Source organism: Haliotis asinina, chromosome 15 (genome assembly GCF_037392515.1).
Source record: "Haliotis asinina isolate JCU_RB_2024 chromosome 15, JCU_Hal_asi_v2, whole genome shotgun sequence".
Classification (NCBI taxonomy): Eukaryota; Metazoa; Mollusca; class Gastropoda; order Lepetellida; family Haliotidae; genus Haliotis; species Haliotis asinina.
Genome location: NC_090294.1, coordinates 7,518,492 through 7,534,493, shown reverse-complemented (window position 1 = coordinate 7,534,493; position 16,002 = coordinate 7,518,492). Strand labels below are relative to the sequence as shown.

The window sequence follows — 16,002 nt, the reverse complement described above, 5'->3', positions numbered from 1 at the left end:
TTTACTGCGCATTTGTTTTTATTGACACCACATTCCATATAGTGCTGTACATGTTGTATACATTGTTTGTAATGGTATATGGGGTTACATTCAACATATGTTATACATACTCACGAGTATCCATACTATCCTGCGATATGCAGTATTATATTTAATATGTCATAAAGTACGCGTCTTAACAACTTTGCATAAATATAAGATGAATGAGTCATGTATGGCATATCACATTGTCTCTATCCCTATATCTTGCCTATTATGCTGTATATTGCATCATGTCCAAACATATCTTATTGTATGTTGCATTACATCTAATCTATCATGTTCTATAAATAATAGTGCATTACAGCCAGCATATTTTACATATTGGAAATACATCTGACATATTATATTGTTAATATCGCCTCCTGTAATATGCCATGTTGTATATTACAAAAAAACATCCGATATTTTGCTTCGTTATACAGCAGTACACCCAACATACATTGTGCACTTAGTATCACATCTGACATATCATGTTGTATATAGCACACCCGATACAGTATATACAATCAGGTTCAACCAACCGTGTTATACATCGTGTATTATATGACAGATATTACATATAGGTCTTATCAAACATATGTTACATACAGTATCACATCTGATATATCATGCAGAGGCTAGCATCAGAATGAATGCGTATTGTATATTTCGCCAGCATTTAACTTATTGGGTTTTATTTATTTCATCATATAGCCGCCCTATAATATATGTTCCCAGTGATGCATCAGTTCAGTTATTATAAATATAAAATAAACTAATTAATCAATATCTAACTAGAACAGTGAGATTTACTTACTTATTTATTGCGTATTTATTGGCTCCCAGAACCATGCTGCAATGTACCAATAAACACAATGAAAAGTATCGAAAACGATTCTTGCTGACTGGAGTCGAAGGTTTGAAGAATAAACGTTTACTATTTACACACATACAGCTTGGGTATCAAGTCTTTGAAGGGCATTTAGAATAGAAATACATAAGAATGAAGATTTTTATGGATACCAACTTCTTTATATGAGAACACAACGTTTCGGAGTTAATGCTTACTCCTTCATCAGGTGATTGACAATGGGGTACAGAGCTATATTTATATGTGCAGGTAAAACAATAACAAAGTAACAAGTGGAATGAGTTAACGAAAGCTGGAAGCCAGTATAAACAAGCACTGATAGGAAGCCGACAGTTATGATAACAATGATGGAAGCCAATGGTAATACATTATAGATGATAGGATATGTTTACATAACACAGATAGGGGATAAGAACGATGTACATGATTGGGGATAAGGATGGAAGCCAATGGTGATACATCACGCATGATTGGATGATGTTTACATAACACATGATTGGGGATTAAGGATGATGTACATGATTTACATGAGGGTTGATGAGCATGATTACATGAGGGTTGATAAGGATGTACACGGGTGGATTTGCTATACATGAACTACATAGTTAGAATGTACAGAGATAGATGAGATTAATCTATCAGTAAGTCCGAGGCACTTGGTAGGTACACTCTTTGGTCACGGCTGATGGCTTGTTTCTGTCTCCGGATCTCGATGGCCTCTTGTAGTTTCCTTTGGCATCGTCAGAATACACAACCAAGAACTTATAAGAATAAGCATGTGAATGCACAAGTGCCGGAAGTCATGACACCAGGCTATGAAGAGTGAGTGAATGAGTTTAGTTTTACGCCGCTTTTAGCAATATTTCAGCAACAGGGAACGAAAGAAATGGACTTCACATATTGAACCCTTGCTGGCAATCGTGACCTCTTAACCATTAGGCTACTGCACCACCCCTTATACCCTTATTACATCTTTGTGAAGATCACTTCATTGGATTTGTTTAGAAGCACAACTTCTGGAACTTGGTGGTTGGATTGAGGATATTCTGACAATGAAGGCATAAATGGCAACTTGGAAATGAATGGAAGTCTGTGGTAGATACGTGGCAGAAAACACCATTCATATACATCCTGAACGGATATACTATTAGAGTTATCTCCCTTCTCGTGATTGTCTCCTGACACACTTGCCATCTCCCGCCAACTTACAAGACCCCTTTCTTCCGGTGATCCTGAAAGTAGAAGAACCCTGTTGAAGTGTTTACTTTTTTCTGGCATCCTGGTATGCCACGGTGATCTGTCAAATGAGAGACTGCTAAATGTCATATTAGTTTAATGATAGCACGGTTAGTTATTACAGTAAGCTCACCTGAGTCACAAGCAAACTGTAGCGCAAATGTGGTTGCGCAGCGTAGAGAAAATGACCAGTCTTCATATATGGGAGCGAAGCGAGCAAGGGTGGGCAACACACTTCCCTCGCTTCGGTTGAAAAAGTATTTTTCGTAAAAATAATAATAGAATAAAATATCGCCACCATCAAAGGTACACTCCCATTTCCTCACTAGGTTGTGCTCTCCGATTTCCAACCCCATATTTAATAATTACTCACGTGAAATATGTTTTATTCAACATTTCAAGAACCACTCGTGGTATTCAGTTCGTTCTTCGCCTCCATTACCCCTGCCAGCTTCCGGCTGAACGGAGTGAAGGAACAAGAATAAGCAGAAATTATAAAGATATACCATATTGCCTACTTTTATCATGATTTTGTTGGAATGTATTTGTCTTAAGTGTCGGCATTGTTGTTAGATCTTTTGTAACATTTATTCTACAATAAACACACTTCTGGCGTAGCGGGCGTATGAAGCATGGGAGGTAACTCTTATTGTATTCCATACGGTATAATAACTTGTTCCTTCACTGCGTTGAACCGGAAGGTGGCTGGGGTAATGGAGGCGAAGAACAGTCTGATGTACCACGAGTGGTGCTTAAAATGTTGAATAAAACATATTTCACGTGAGTAATTGGTAAATATGGCGTTGGAAATCTGAGATCACAACCTAGTCAGGAAATTGGAGTGTACCTTTGATGGTGGCGATATTTTATTTTGACACGAAAAATACTTTTTCAACCGAAGCGAGGGAAGTGTGTTGTCAACCTTTGCTCGCTTCGCTCGCATATATGAAGACTGTTCATATTCTCTACGCTGCGCAACCCCACTTGCGCTACAGTTTGCCTGTGCCTGAGTGTACGATTAGAAAGACAAGAAACAAGTGTTCAACAAACGTTGTCGTTACCTAAGATATTTCCACTATTCTGCATCATAGCTTCTGAAAACTAATTCTGAAAAAGGGTCAGTGAGTATGGATTTACGTCGCTTTTAGCAACATCATGGCGGGGAAAGTGATGGGCTTCACATGGTACTCATGTGGGTAATCGAACCCCGACCTTCGGCGTGACGGGCGAACGCTTTAACCACAACGCTACCCCATAGCTAAAATACTAAAACACACAGTTGCAAACAGGGTGTGAGAGGAAAATGTTCATTATGCAAGGACGACCATTTTCGTGGTTATGTTTGAGCCAAAACTTAAAGATCAGAACGAAAATGTCGTAAAATTGTTTTTAAGCCTATCAGCAAAAAGTAAAATACAATACATTTCATTTTGAAAGAAAAAGGTTGCATATGAAATCAGGATAAAAAGATAACATATTAAAGTTTAACTTTTCAGCAAACGGAACATAGGTTGGCCCAACTACGATCTACACATTACTAAATTTCATTCTATGTTTAAAATATGAGTAATGGCGGAAAATATTATTTTTGACAAATATCCATCAAGGATTCATGTGAGCTTAAACTATCATAGTTCACAGGCTCTCTCAGGTCATCATTTATGTAAGTATGATCCATACCTATCAGAAATTGTGGCCGTTCAATCCCTGTGTAATTCTCCTCTTGTCAAAAACTTGGGAGTAATGGCCTGGTCGGAATGATTCACTGTGGGATTTACAGTCCAAATGAAGGGATAATACCTTATGAACCCAAATCCATTTTAGACATTTCAACTATCAGGTCAGTTTGACAATAACTACATGCATGCACGTTACACAAAACAACATTCATACCACGAACTGTGGTGTCCAGGACTATGGATAAAAGACCCCCAACAAACATGGGTGTTCCCAAGGCCACTTTCAGCACACCATCAACTTCAGCAACTCCTGTCCAAAGAGAAAGATGTAGAAAACGAAGCTAGACAAAACCTCTGCTTTTTGTACTGATATGTAAAATTAAATCTGTAATTTAGAAAAGAATGATTAACGAATTCCTTTCCGATTTAGTCGGAGTATGTAATGACATAAACCATGTGAATCAACAGCCTCGGATGTTTTTCAGGATTGCTACTGCCTGCGTTCCGAGACGACCACATGTTCTAGCGAATCGCCGTTTGTTACCTCCTGGTTCATAGGTGATCGTATTTGAAATTCAAGCAGTTTAGACTGTGACAAAACAGTGTTGGGTATATTGCGTTCTGCACATTCTTATTATGTGAGGCTGAATATTGCATGATAAAGATTATGTTGTATTTTCCTAAATGTGTACGTAGTAATACAAACAAGACCCCTAAATTCACACAAAACGAAAACTTGTAAACGAGTTTAAATATCTTTTGTGGGTTACATCGAATGTATACATCCGAAAATGGCATTTTGTTTTGATCTGACCATGGCTTGCCTTACATATGCTGTTAGCAAATGGCTGTTGTTACGAATCGGAAACCTACTTTTAAAACCATAATTTTATGGTCTCATCAATGTCAATATTTGTTTTCTTTGATTGATTACATTACTGTATAATGGCTGGGATTCAGTTGCACGAAGTATTCTTCATGATGAATAAATATACCTGTATCAATGAAGTCATTATGTCTGTCCACCCACTCAGGCAGGAATATTCCACAGAATAATGACACCCCAAGTATTGTCATATTTCTGGACGAGTCCATGTTGACATGGCGGAGGGTAGACAGACCAATAGACACAAGCATTCCGCTGAGGACAACCAGCGGGGCGGCAAGAGTCGGGTCAGGAGCAGTTGCTATGGCAGCACCAAACTTACCGAAAACCGACATTAGCATAAGGATGAAACCACTACACAGCATCAATGATCGACTAGCCGTCTGGAAAATAAGTTGGATAAAATCTGTCAGGTTTGCAGCAACAATGAGGGTACTTATACCGCGCAATACTCCCCACCGCACAACGTTATTACCGCGGATAACCTACGCTGCTTGTCAAGCAGGTCATAGGAGGTTATAGTTATATGACTAATCCCACCGGGTATCCATTTTCAGCTGGGTGAACAGAACCAATTTTGGACACACTCATTTGTACCCATGTATTGAACAGAATCCGGGTCTGTGGCGTTTAACGAAAGCTGGGCAATAGTTTTCTGTTACATTTTTCACTTTATCAGAACTTATTCTATTTGATGTTACCTTTCGTTCTTGTTCTACTTCTGACAATTCATGTATTTTATCTTCAACACTTTTACTAATATATTTTCGCAAGCATAATAGTCTTGTACTCAAATTATATAGCGAAGCAAAATTCGTGAAATAGTTCATTGTTTACACTGACAAACATGTTTACATAGGTTTAAGTAAACATTTTTATTTACGCACAGATTTCAAGATAGTAAGATTGGTATCTTTGCCTTAAGAATCTGAAACCACCATCAAAACAGAAACGCCGAGTGTTAAGCAATTCAAGTAAGTCCTGTCAGTCCAGTCAGTTGATAAACACAATCTTGGTACACATGGAGGTATTACAGGTGTAAACGATATTTACGTATTTATTACCCTGCCTCATGAACAGATCATTAACCTTTGACACAGATATCGCAGCAATATCTGTACTGTATGACGTCGTGGCATGCCCTGTGCCAATCGCTCCGCCAAGTAGTCCACACAGACCTTCCATTAAGATGCCTCTGTTGACAGCGTGATCTGGCGGAGGGGCGACCTGACATGCTTTCGCGGTGGCAAAATAGTCCCCTACAGATTCGATCATCGACGCGCAAAAGGCAGACAGGAATCCAACAAAAACTGCTAAACTGAATGATGGCAATCCAAACTGACCTGCAAAACACAAAGATGTCATTGACTGTTGGACATGTGCTTTTTGTAATATGTGCGAGTGCAGAGCCAGTGAGTGTGCATGTGAGCACGCGATGCCGAGAATGGTAGGGGATGTTTTCAGGTGAAATCAATTACACATTCAACATTATCCGGCAATAACAGTGAATAATTAACGTGGCAAAACAAAAAATCAGTTCCGCAGAAATCACGCACCCAAACACACAACATTGTGACTGTCTCGCTGACTGTGCCGCTAACCTATATCAAGACAATGTCTCTCTAAATTTTGATACAGAGGGCTTTACCTGGATACGGGATAGAGACCCATGGCGTCACTTCTATCATCGACATCTTCACATCCGTTCTCGCCTTGTGGCGGATGTCATCAGGGTCGTTGGGGAAGACGTTTGTGACGGTGAGGATGGCAGAGATAGCCCACATCACGAGCATGCCCAACAAAATCTGCAATGTGTCACAAGCTATATTCAGTCATGATGTTACTACGGTTAAAACACGAGCTTACGATGAGAAGGTGTCTGTGAGGTGACTATCAGGCTGCTCCCGTTTGTGAAGGTAACATCAGTTTCAGGCAAAAATACACGTTCAAAATACTTTTTGAACCTCAAAACAAGGAAGGTCATAATTTTAGTTTTAGTTTCTTTTTGTTTCGTTAGGGTTACTTATTTTTTGTTTTATACATATGTGGCGTTTCAACTTCGTTTTGTTTCGCTGAGTCTTCAATAGATCCTATGAATGGCAAAGTTCATTCTCTTTGTCTATGACAATGATCATTTTGGACTGTGAAACTGAGTCAACCAAATATGCATTGTCTATTTCGTTCAATACCTTTCTATCTTTTTGGCTTCTTAACGTGTACAGTGTACAAATTATCAAGTACATGCTTTCAAAGCACGTTCCTAGGAGTCATTCCTCATATCTACATTTCGCAACATCTTGTAGCTGACGTTAACTCCAGTCATATTATTGAAGTACTTCAGTGGACCGACTAAACTTTGTACAATATCTGTTCCACCACCGAATACCTGGTTTTAGTCGACTGGTCTTTCAACAAACTTTATGGGAAACAGCCCATCACACTGCGAATCAAAAGACGTTCCAATCTATAAGGTTTGTCAATTTTGCATTTCCGAACTTCTAGAATGCTACTCAATTAAATGTTCAGGTCGGATAACAGTAAATGTTGGCAATAAATGTTGAAATATATTGTTTTAGTTACAGATAATGCAAAATTGTCGTTTCATATACGAAGTATGCTAAAGTTCTGATCTGTGTTAAGAAATTTACACACGAATATGTATTAGTTAAAGCAGGACACATAAAATATGTGCAAAAAAAAGCTCAACATTGTCCATGTGGTATGTATCTGACAGTTAAATAGAATGTGGCGTAGATTCACTGACATCACTTTATTGGACAAAATAGAATTCTCTCCAGGCGTAAGTAAATGTCAATCGAAAAGAACCAGGAACGGACAAATCACGTCAGATCGTGCTGATTTAACAAGCTACAAAAGACTGAAATATTCAATTAATATTTTAGTTATAACTCAAAAGGATGTAAAGCATCAACATACCGGGAAGAGTTCAAATATCGGGAGATAGCTTCGTTGTTTCTTCTTTCCCCACCTCGGAAGTGGAATTTTTATATGTGGAATGTACAGGATAAAGATGAGAAGCAGTGCTATTCCTCTGAAACAAGAAACATTGGGCAACCATGGGTGAAATGTACTTGTACTTTCCTCATGCAGCAACGATGAAACTGAAGTTACAGCAGCAACTGCCTTGCCACGTGACTGTTAATTAATGCCTCACAAAGCACTATGACGGCGATCGGTACTACACAAACCTTATATCAGATTCGTTGTGATTGATGGAATCCAAGCCCTGACTAATCAGCTCATCACCGGAAGTTTACAGTGCATGAATTGTTTGAGTCAATTAACAGACAATATTGAAATGATTGCCGAATCCTCCACAAAATTAAACTATGAATATGCCTATAGTGCATGTGATGAGTGAAGATCAGTAGCACTGCTGTCCCTCTGCAACAGGAATCATTTGGGCAGGCGTGGTTGTCCATGTCGCAACATAGACGTTGACTTTGCAAACTGGCATGCCATGTGGTCGTTGATTAATGCGTCACTAAGCACTGTGACGGCGATCGGTACTACACAAACCTTCAACCAAGTTATCCAACTTGACCACCAGTTCCCGTAATGTAAGTCTTACGTCAAACTTGGGTTGCTAAAAAGCAATCTTATATCCAGGGCCTTTAAGGATTCTTAATTTTAATCGTAGTCAGTGTGTTAAAAAATGGGCTTAAGACATTCGTAGGGCTACGAACGTTCCGTGAATAGCTACTCAGATCTTCGAGGGTAGATACGACAGTACATCGAGTATGTCAGTACATATAACAAGCCATACTGCAATCAAAACTGAAAGCTCCGTGAATTCAAATTCGTTGAACGAATGCAAAGGCAATGTGATTGATGAAAAACAAACCCTAACTCGGGTTCACAAACGACCTGAATTTTAATATGCATGAAATGTGTAAGTCTGTTAACAGAATATATTATATCAAACCTATAGATATACCTATGCTGCAGGCTTACAGTCCTGACAGGATTTTAAGACACCTCTTGCCTCGAAATTTACGTGGACTTGTCTGAGTATCCCATTTAGTTTTGTTGCAGTGCCACTGAAATTCGTCAAAGAGAATACCATCAGTTACGATCTCTTAGAAATATACTGGTGCTCAAAAGAAACTTGACACCACAAAAATATTCACACCCAAATTAAACTGAAGTTATAAACCACCATGTGCCATGTCATACACGAACAGAGCCATCATTTGGGAAACAAGCGGTGAAACAAATCGGAGGAGAAAGCTGTCTGGGCGGTTCAACAAGGAGCTAACCACACTGTCATTGCCAGAAGTACTGAACATTATAGAACAGACTGATACACGGACAAAGACGATCTGACCCGCAGATGATCGCCTCATCCGGACAATAATGAATGATTCATCTGGGAATATTTCTGTAACGGCGACGTCAACGACTGCGGCGGGACTAGCAGACTGTGCTGGCAACTAAAAGCACATGGTATTCGAGGGCATTACACCCGAGTTTGCATGAATTGAAAGCGTGGGCTTTAACGTGATGTTCAGTTTATGCTTTCCTTAAAGTTTCTTTTCCAGTTAGGTTTTAACAGGATGTATACTTTCTTTTGAGCACCAGTTCAGATATAGAGGCCTTCAAGAAACTTTAGATTATATGCAATTTAAATACAAACCCGAATGAAATTTCCCACGAAGGTCTGAACTGGGCTATTGTAATCTTGTACAAAGAGATCCCAATAAGGGCAATGGTAGGAGCGACTGTGATTGGCCCGATGAAGCGAAGAAGGACTCCAACTAACCCAGTAGCGCCGATTAGAATTTCCAGCACTGAGGCGGCCATCAAGCTGCCAGACAGCTGTAATACATCACAACCTCATTAAAATAAGACATGTTCGTCCAGTTCTGATTCTGTTGCCGGGTTTTTGAAAGGTTTTGAGGTGGCTTGTACGGGTAATGACGCCTTATTCTTCATAGCAATGCAGGAAACCGTAAAGATCACATCTATGGGCCTTTCAACCAGTCATAGCTTTTCATTTGACTGGTCTTTGTCGTCAAACTGACTACCACGGATGCCGGTTATTGGCAGTTTTACCCATGTTTCGATTTTGCAACCTAAATTCTATTATTGTCCATTCTGAACTTCCCGTTTATTTTCAGTTCAAAGAAACATGTCAGACATGCTGCTGTCAACGTGTGCCAGTGTGTTGCGTATTATCAGGTTTGTAACAATATTCCGGGGTGGGTGGGGTGTCAGACGTTGTCCCAGGTATTGTTTTGAAAACAAACTTGTAAAAAAATTATTGCATAGATGAACCGAAGATTGATATTTCCAGGGAAATGGTGATTCATTACTATCCCTAAACTTTCAAAATCAATACAAAGTACCTGTTGCAGTTTCTCTCCTTCTGATAGCAGGGTCCTGCCTGACGTTGCGGAAACATTGAGACTGGCTGCTTTGGCGCCTTGGACTACACTTGTCAAATTGCCTTAAAAACCCAAAATGTCAGCAAGTTCAACTGTCACGTTTACACGAAATAACATTTGTTCATGAATATGTGTATATTTTTTCTACTAAACAGTTATGAAAATGAGTTGCTGAAGTCTGATCACGAAATTGGAAGTTAATACCAGTAAAGTATTTGTTGTCAATAACAATTTAATATGGTATATATGCACCCGATGCATAGCGACACGTACTTTTAGAAACGGCAAATCTCAATCGTGTAATTTATGATTGTACATCTCATTATTTTATTATATCCATGCAGCAAGCTAAAGACAATGGAGTCCTCTCCAAACCAAATGGCTTCCCGAGAAGCATCTCCGTATCTATTGAGGTGATTCAACGAAGTTATTATGACTTGACACATCAGAATCAGATATTTTCTACAACCATCGTGAACCAACATCGTTCTGGTACATAAGCAAGAAACACAATGGGCCCCTGAAGATTCGGGAAGGAACTGCTCTTCTGGAAACCCGAGGTTGTTCGTAAGAGGCGACTAACAGGATTGCAGGGTCATATATATGGTCAGTTGAGGCGTTGCAGAATAAACCAACCAAACAAACAAATGTAAATAAATAATCGGTGTCAAAGTAATATTTTTGAGTATCAGATATCATGAACAGCTGGATATTTAGAAACTCTTAACACGATCACTCTCTTACCATCAGGACATTTCCACTCAGGGTTGTTCTTCATGGCGAGAAGAGCAGGAAAGAAGGAGGCTGATGGACCTTGAAATATAGGCAACCTGGAAGTTAAGGTAAGTTGTTCACGGAGAGTCCTTGGACGATTGACCGTATATGAGAGCGTGACTCCTCAGAGTTTCTGGGACTTCAGCCCTGCCCCTGGTCTCACTTAGTTTGCTCAAATTGTTTGTCTTAATCCAACATCGAATGGGTACCCGGTGGTATCAGATGGTCTACCACTTGAGCTAACCTAGCTAATCATGTCTGCCACTGGGAACTTTTGAGGTATTTGAGGTGGATATTAAACGCTATACAAATGTATTGTTCAAAGGTACCCGTTCGTAAGAAACGTAAATAGTAGAGTTTGTCCTCCCTTTCTCCCTGTTAACACTTTCAAGAACACCCTCAGTGACGTGCGTTTTTATTTTTATTTTTTTTTTGTTTCTTTGGTGTCCTTTATTATTTATGTATTCTTTTCATTTATTTTATATATTTATCTTCTCACCTTATTCCGACAGCCGTTTGAAGTATCGAAGCTATACCACTCATAAGTAGTGTTGAAGAAAGTAGCCTCGATCTGATTGGACTGTCATAAGCTGCGCACAGTGAATCTGAGACGATGAAAGCAGTGGCCACCTCGAAGGCAAAATTCATCATGATGTGCTGCAAGGAGATGTAGCTTACAGCATCAAAGAGTCGATGTATTGGTTATTCTGTCATTTTCATTGGCCCATTTATTTTTATTCTCCACGTTATTGTCTCGTTATATTTGTTCTTTTGTCAGCACTTACATCATGGTGCTCTGTAAATAATCATATCTGCAATAGACAAAACAGTCCTCTATATTGTGAACTTCGTCGTCGTGCACGATGACGCACAGTCAGGCAACGTTACACAGTCAGGCAACGTTACACAGTCAGGCAACGTTACACAGTCACCAACGTTACACAGTCAGGCAACGTTACACAGTCAGGCAACGTTGCAACGTTACAACGTTACACAGTCAGGCAACGTTACACAGTCAGGCAACGTTACACAGTCACCAACGTTACACCGTTACAGTCAGGCAACGTTACAACGTTACACAGTCAGGCAACGTTACACAGTCAGGCAACGTTACACAGTCAGACAACGTTACACAGTCAGGCAACGTTACACAGTCAGGCAACGTTACACCGTTACAGTCAGGCAACGTTACAACGTTACACAGTCAGGCAACGTTACACAGTCAGGCAACGTTACACAGTCAGGCAACCGATACCCTTTCACGCGTCTTTTGTAATTACTGATCATGGAACGGACTCGTTAGATGATTATGGAAGTCTTTTGTTGCTTTCATTAATAAGTTTAGGATTCTGGCCCCAAACAGAATTATGCTTTAAAATATTTTCATTGTCTATAAAATACAATTGATCAGCCTTTGTGTAAGTATTTCTTTCGGTCCTTCGGCGAGAGAGTCAGTTAATAGTTATCGTCATATCAGCAATATTGTAGCCATATTGTGACGAGAACATTTAACAATTACATATCAAGTAAATTAGAAACTAAAACCCTTTTGACGAAAAACAGTAAAACCAGTAGTATATCATAGATATCCATTTAAGACTAATATTTAAATCTAAAAATGTCAACAGTTTAACTATAGAGGACAATATAAAATCGGCTATAGATTGCCAACAACTGAAGGTAGATCACCATAGTAGGAAACATGGGGACTTACAGTACATTTGCATCCTTCATGGGCCCTAGCTGGATTTACACCATCCCTTCACATCTAGCCATACATTAACAATACACGTATGCTACGATGTGCTACGTGTTCCACAAAAACAGTGGAAAGTTATAATTTACTTTTCTGGCATTCGGCCCAAACGAATTTTAAGTTTCATGCATTTTTAGAGCTGAGTATGATTTCAACCAGAACAAATACCTGTAAGCCAGCACTCAACATTATGACACACGGGGGGTTTTGAGTCAGGGTATAGTGCAGTGGTTCATCTCCCTTCTCAGTCACATTCTCTGCCTTTCTGTCAATACCGAGCTCCTGGTCAATTTTGACTCGTTCCTTGCCAGCCATAACGGTAGTCTAACAGCAGACGTCTGAAACTGCGTGAACATTTCTTGTGCCTTTTGTGAATCATAAGTTATATTGTCTGATACATTGGCAACAGGTGGAATACAACCACACATAATGTTAATCTTTAACCAATGCACTATCATGATTAAGCCCGTTATTAAAGTGACTTTATGGCAAAGATATCTGTTTACTGCATCCGATGCACTGACACCTTCACATTACTGTTACATGACTGAAAAAACATAGATATGTGACAGTTGCAAGCGTTATTTTTGAAAGCCCTGTTGCATGTAACAGATGGTAATGCAGTGTGCTCTGTCAATACCGGCATCACTCGGGACCAAATAAAACTGCCGGTTTTAACAGAGTACCGGTATAGGCAGTTTGCTTATGACGAAATTCACGATCGTACTGTCACTTTAACATTAACATGACTGTGGCATGACTGTCTGCATTTACAGGAGAGTGTGTATCCAGGTTGCCTTTATAATAGGGGAAAATGTGTTTAAGGTCGAAATCATCGGATGTGGACTTGTACCTTCTTCATAACCTTGTAGCAGACCATGAGTTAAAACCAAGCATTATAAGGAAGATTGGTTTTTATGGATGTCGACTTCTTTATTATAACGAACACTTCTTATTAAGTGTTCCTCACAATAAAGAAGTTGATATCCATAAGAAAACTCTCCTCCTTATGTGTATATCTTTTAAATGACTATTAAAGACCTCATTACCAAGAGTGATAATTATCAAGTACATAATCAACTGTATGTAATGTTACACAAAATAAACAGCTTTCCCTACGTTCAAGGATCTGTATCGAAACATCTCCCGAATAAAAAAGGTTCACAATCACTTAAAGCCGACTATTTCCATTTGGATGTTACAAATATCAGAAGTTCGGTCACGGCTCACAATATTGCCTTAAGTATGTGGACTGTGAAAAAGATCATAAATTTGCAAACTGCGATGGTCCAAATCCATCTTCATCTAGGTCCTGTCCTGTATTAAGGGAGATTTTTATAATCATGAAGATCAAGTGTGAAAAAACAACATTTCATACTTTGATGCTGAATAAGTGTTCCAAAAACAGATCTCAACTCCACTGAATACCCTATATTTTTCGTATATATAACCGTGACAACGTCCTGTATGGCATGTCAGACTGATTTGACTAGGATCATGTCGGAGGAACACGTTTCAGCTTCTCCATGAAAGCCCCAATCACTCAACCTCCGTCAACAGTCACAGTCTTCTTCAGCTTCTCCATGAAAGCCCCAATCACTCAACCTCCGTCAACAGTCACAGTCTTCTTCAGCTTCTCCATGAAAACCCCAATCACTCAACCTCCGTCAACAGTCACAGTCTTCTTCAGCTTCTCCATGAAAACCCCAATCACTCAACCTCCGTCAACAGTCACAGTCTTCTTCAGCTTCTCCATGAAAACCCCAATCACTCAACCTCCGTCAACAGTCACAGTCTTCTTCAGCTTCTCCATGAAAGCCCCAATCACTCAACCTCCGTCAACAGTCACAGTCTTCTTCAGCTTCTCCATGAAAACCCCAATCACTCAACCTCCGTCAACAGTCACAGTCTTCTTCAGCTTCTCCATGAAAACCCCAATCACTCAACCTCCGTCAACAGTCACAGTCTTCTTCAGCTTCTCCATGAAAGCCCCAATCACTCAACCTCCGTCAACAGTCACAGTCTTCTTCAGCTTCTCCATGAAAGCCCCAATCACTCAACCTCCGTCAACAGTCACAGTCTTCTTCAGCTTCTCCATGAAAGCCCCAATCACTCAACCTCCGTCAACAGTCACAGTCTTCTTCAACTTCTCCATGAAAGCCCCAATCACTCAACCTCCGTCAACAGTCACAGTCTTCTTCAGCTTCTCCATGAAAGCCCCAATCACTCAACCTCCGTCAACAGTCACAGTCTTCTTCAACTTCTCCATGAAAGCCCCAATCACTCAACCTCCGTCAACAGTCACAGTCTTCTTCAGCTTCTCCATGAAAGCCCCAATCACTCAACCTCCGTCAACAGTCACAGTCTTCTTCAGCTTCTCCATGAAAGCCCCAATCACTCAATCTCCGTCAACAGTCACAGTCAGACTCTTCTTCAGCTTCTCCATGAAAACCCCAATCACTCAACCTCCGTCAACAGTCACAGTCTTCTTCAACTTCTCCATGAAAACCCCAATCACTCAACCTCCGTCAACAGTCACAGTCTTCTTCAGCTTCTCCATGAAAGCCCCAATCACTCAACCTCCGTCAACAGTCACAGTCTTCTTCAGCTTCTCCATGAAAACCCCAATCACTCAACCTCCGTCAACAGTCACAGTCTTCTTCAGCTTCTCCATGAAAACCCCAATCACTCAACCTCCGTCAACAGTCACAGTCTTCTTCAGCTTCTCCATGAAAGCCCCAATCACTCAACCTCCGTCAACAGTCACAGTCTTCTTCAGCTTCTCCATGAAAGCCCCAATCACTCAACCTCCGTCAACAGTCACAGTCTTCTTCAGCTTCTCCATGAAAGCCCCAATCACTCAACCTCCGTCAACAGTCACAGTCTTCTTCAACTTCTCCATGAAAGCCCCAATCACTCAACCTCCGTCAACAGTCACAGTCTTCTTCAGCTTCTCCATGAAAGCCCCAATCACTCAACCTCCGTCAACAGTCACAGTCTTCTTCAACTTCTCCATGAAAGCCCCAATCACTCAACCTCCGTCAACAGTCACAGTCTTCTTCAGCTTCTCCATGAAAACCCCAATCACTCAACCTCCGTCAACAGTCACAGTCTTCTTCAGCTTCTCCATGAAAGCCCCAATCACTCAACCTCCGTCAACAGTCACAGTCTTCTTCAGCTTCTCCATGAAAGCCCCAATCACTCAACCTCCGTCAACAGTCATAGTTTTCTTCAGCTTCTCCATGAAAGCCCCAATCACTCAACCTCCGTCAACAGTCACAGTCTTCTTCAGCTTCTCAGACTGCAAATATTTCTTTTTTTATTTTATGAATTGTTTTCGTCACGATGTGGCTGAGATATTGCCCATGTGA

At 40.2% G+C, this 16,002-nt stretch overlaps 2 protein-coding genes across 2 annotated transcripts; one reads left to right on the top strand and one right to left on the bottom strand.

The window, feature by feature from the left end:
* On the bottom strand, nt 1-12,971 carry LOC137265221 (solute carrier family 23 member 1-like). The gene is made up of 11 exons (XM_067800568.1): nt 12,800-12,971; nt 11,375-11,532; nt 10,846-10,931; nt 10,063-10,163; nt 9,351-9,532; nt 7,631-7,745; nt 6,342-6,498; nt 5,783-6,036; nt 4,803-5,076; nt 4,022-4,117; nt 1-2,124 (listed from the first exon to the last, which is right to left on the bottom strand). The coding sequence occupies exons 1-11, from the start codon at nt 12,944-12,946 to the stop codon at nt 1,859-1,861; spliced, it is 1,836 nt and encodes a 611-aa protein (XP_067656669.1). The 5' UTR covers nt 12,947-12,971; the 3' UTR covers nt 1-1,858.
* Nucleotides 12,972-14,157: 1,186 nt separating this feature from the next.
* Nucleotides 14,158-16,002, top strand: LOC137266271 (mucin-2-like). The gene has a single exon (XM_067801763.1). The coding sequence runs from the start codon at nt 14,158-14,160 to the stop codon at nt 16,000-16,002; it is 1,845 nt and encodes a 614-aa protein (XP_067657864.1).

Bases quoted from the DNA above. Each gene is read 5' to 3' on its own strand.
- LOC137265221 (XM_067800568.1), bottom strand. From the start codon at position 12,946: ATGGCTGGCAAGGAACGAGTCAAAATTGACCAGGAGCTCGGTATTGAC. The intron at 10,932-11,374 runs GTGAGAAGATAA...CTTAACTTCCAG, and splicing joins CAAACGGCTGTCGGAATAAG to GTTGCCTATATTTCAAGGTC. The intron at 2,125-4,021 runs GTATGAATGTTG...TTCTACTTTCAG, and splicing joins CCTGGACACCACAGTTCGTG to GATCACCGGAAGAAAGGGGT.
- LOC137266271 (XM_067801763.1), top strand. From the start codon at position 14,158: ATGAAAGCCCCAATCACTCAACCTCCGTCAACAGTCACAGTCTTCTTC.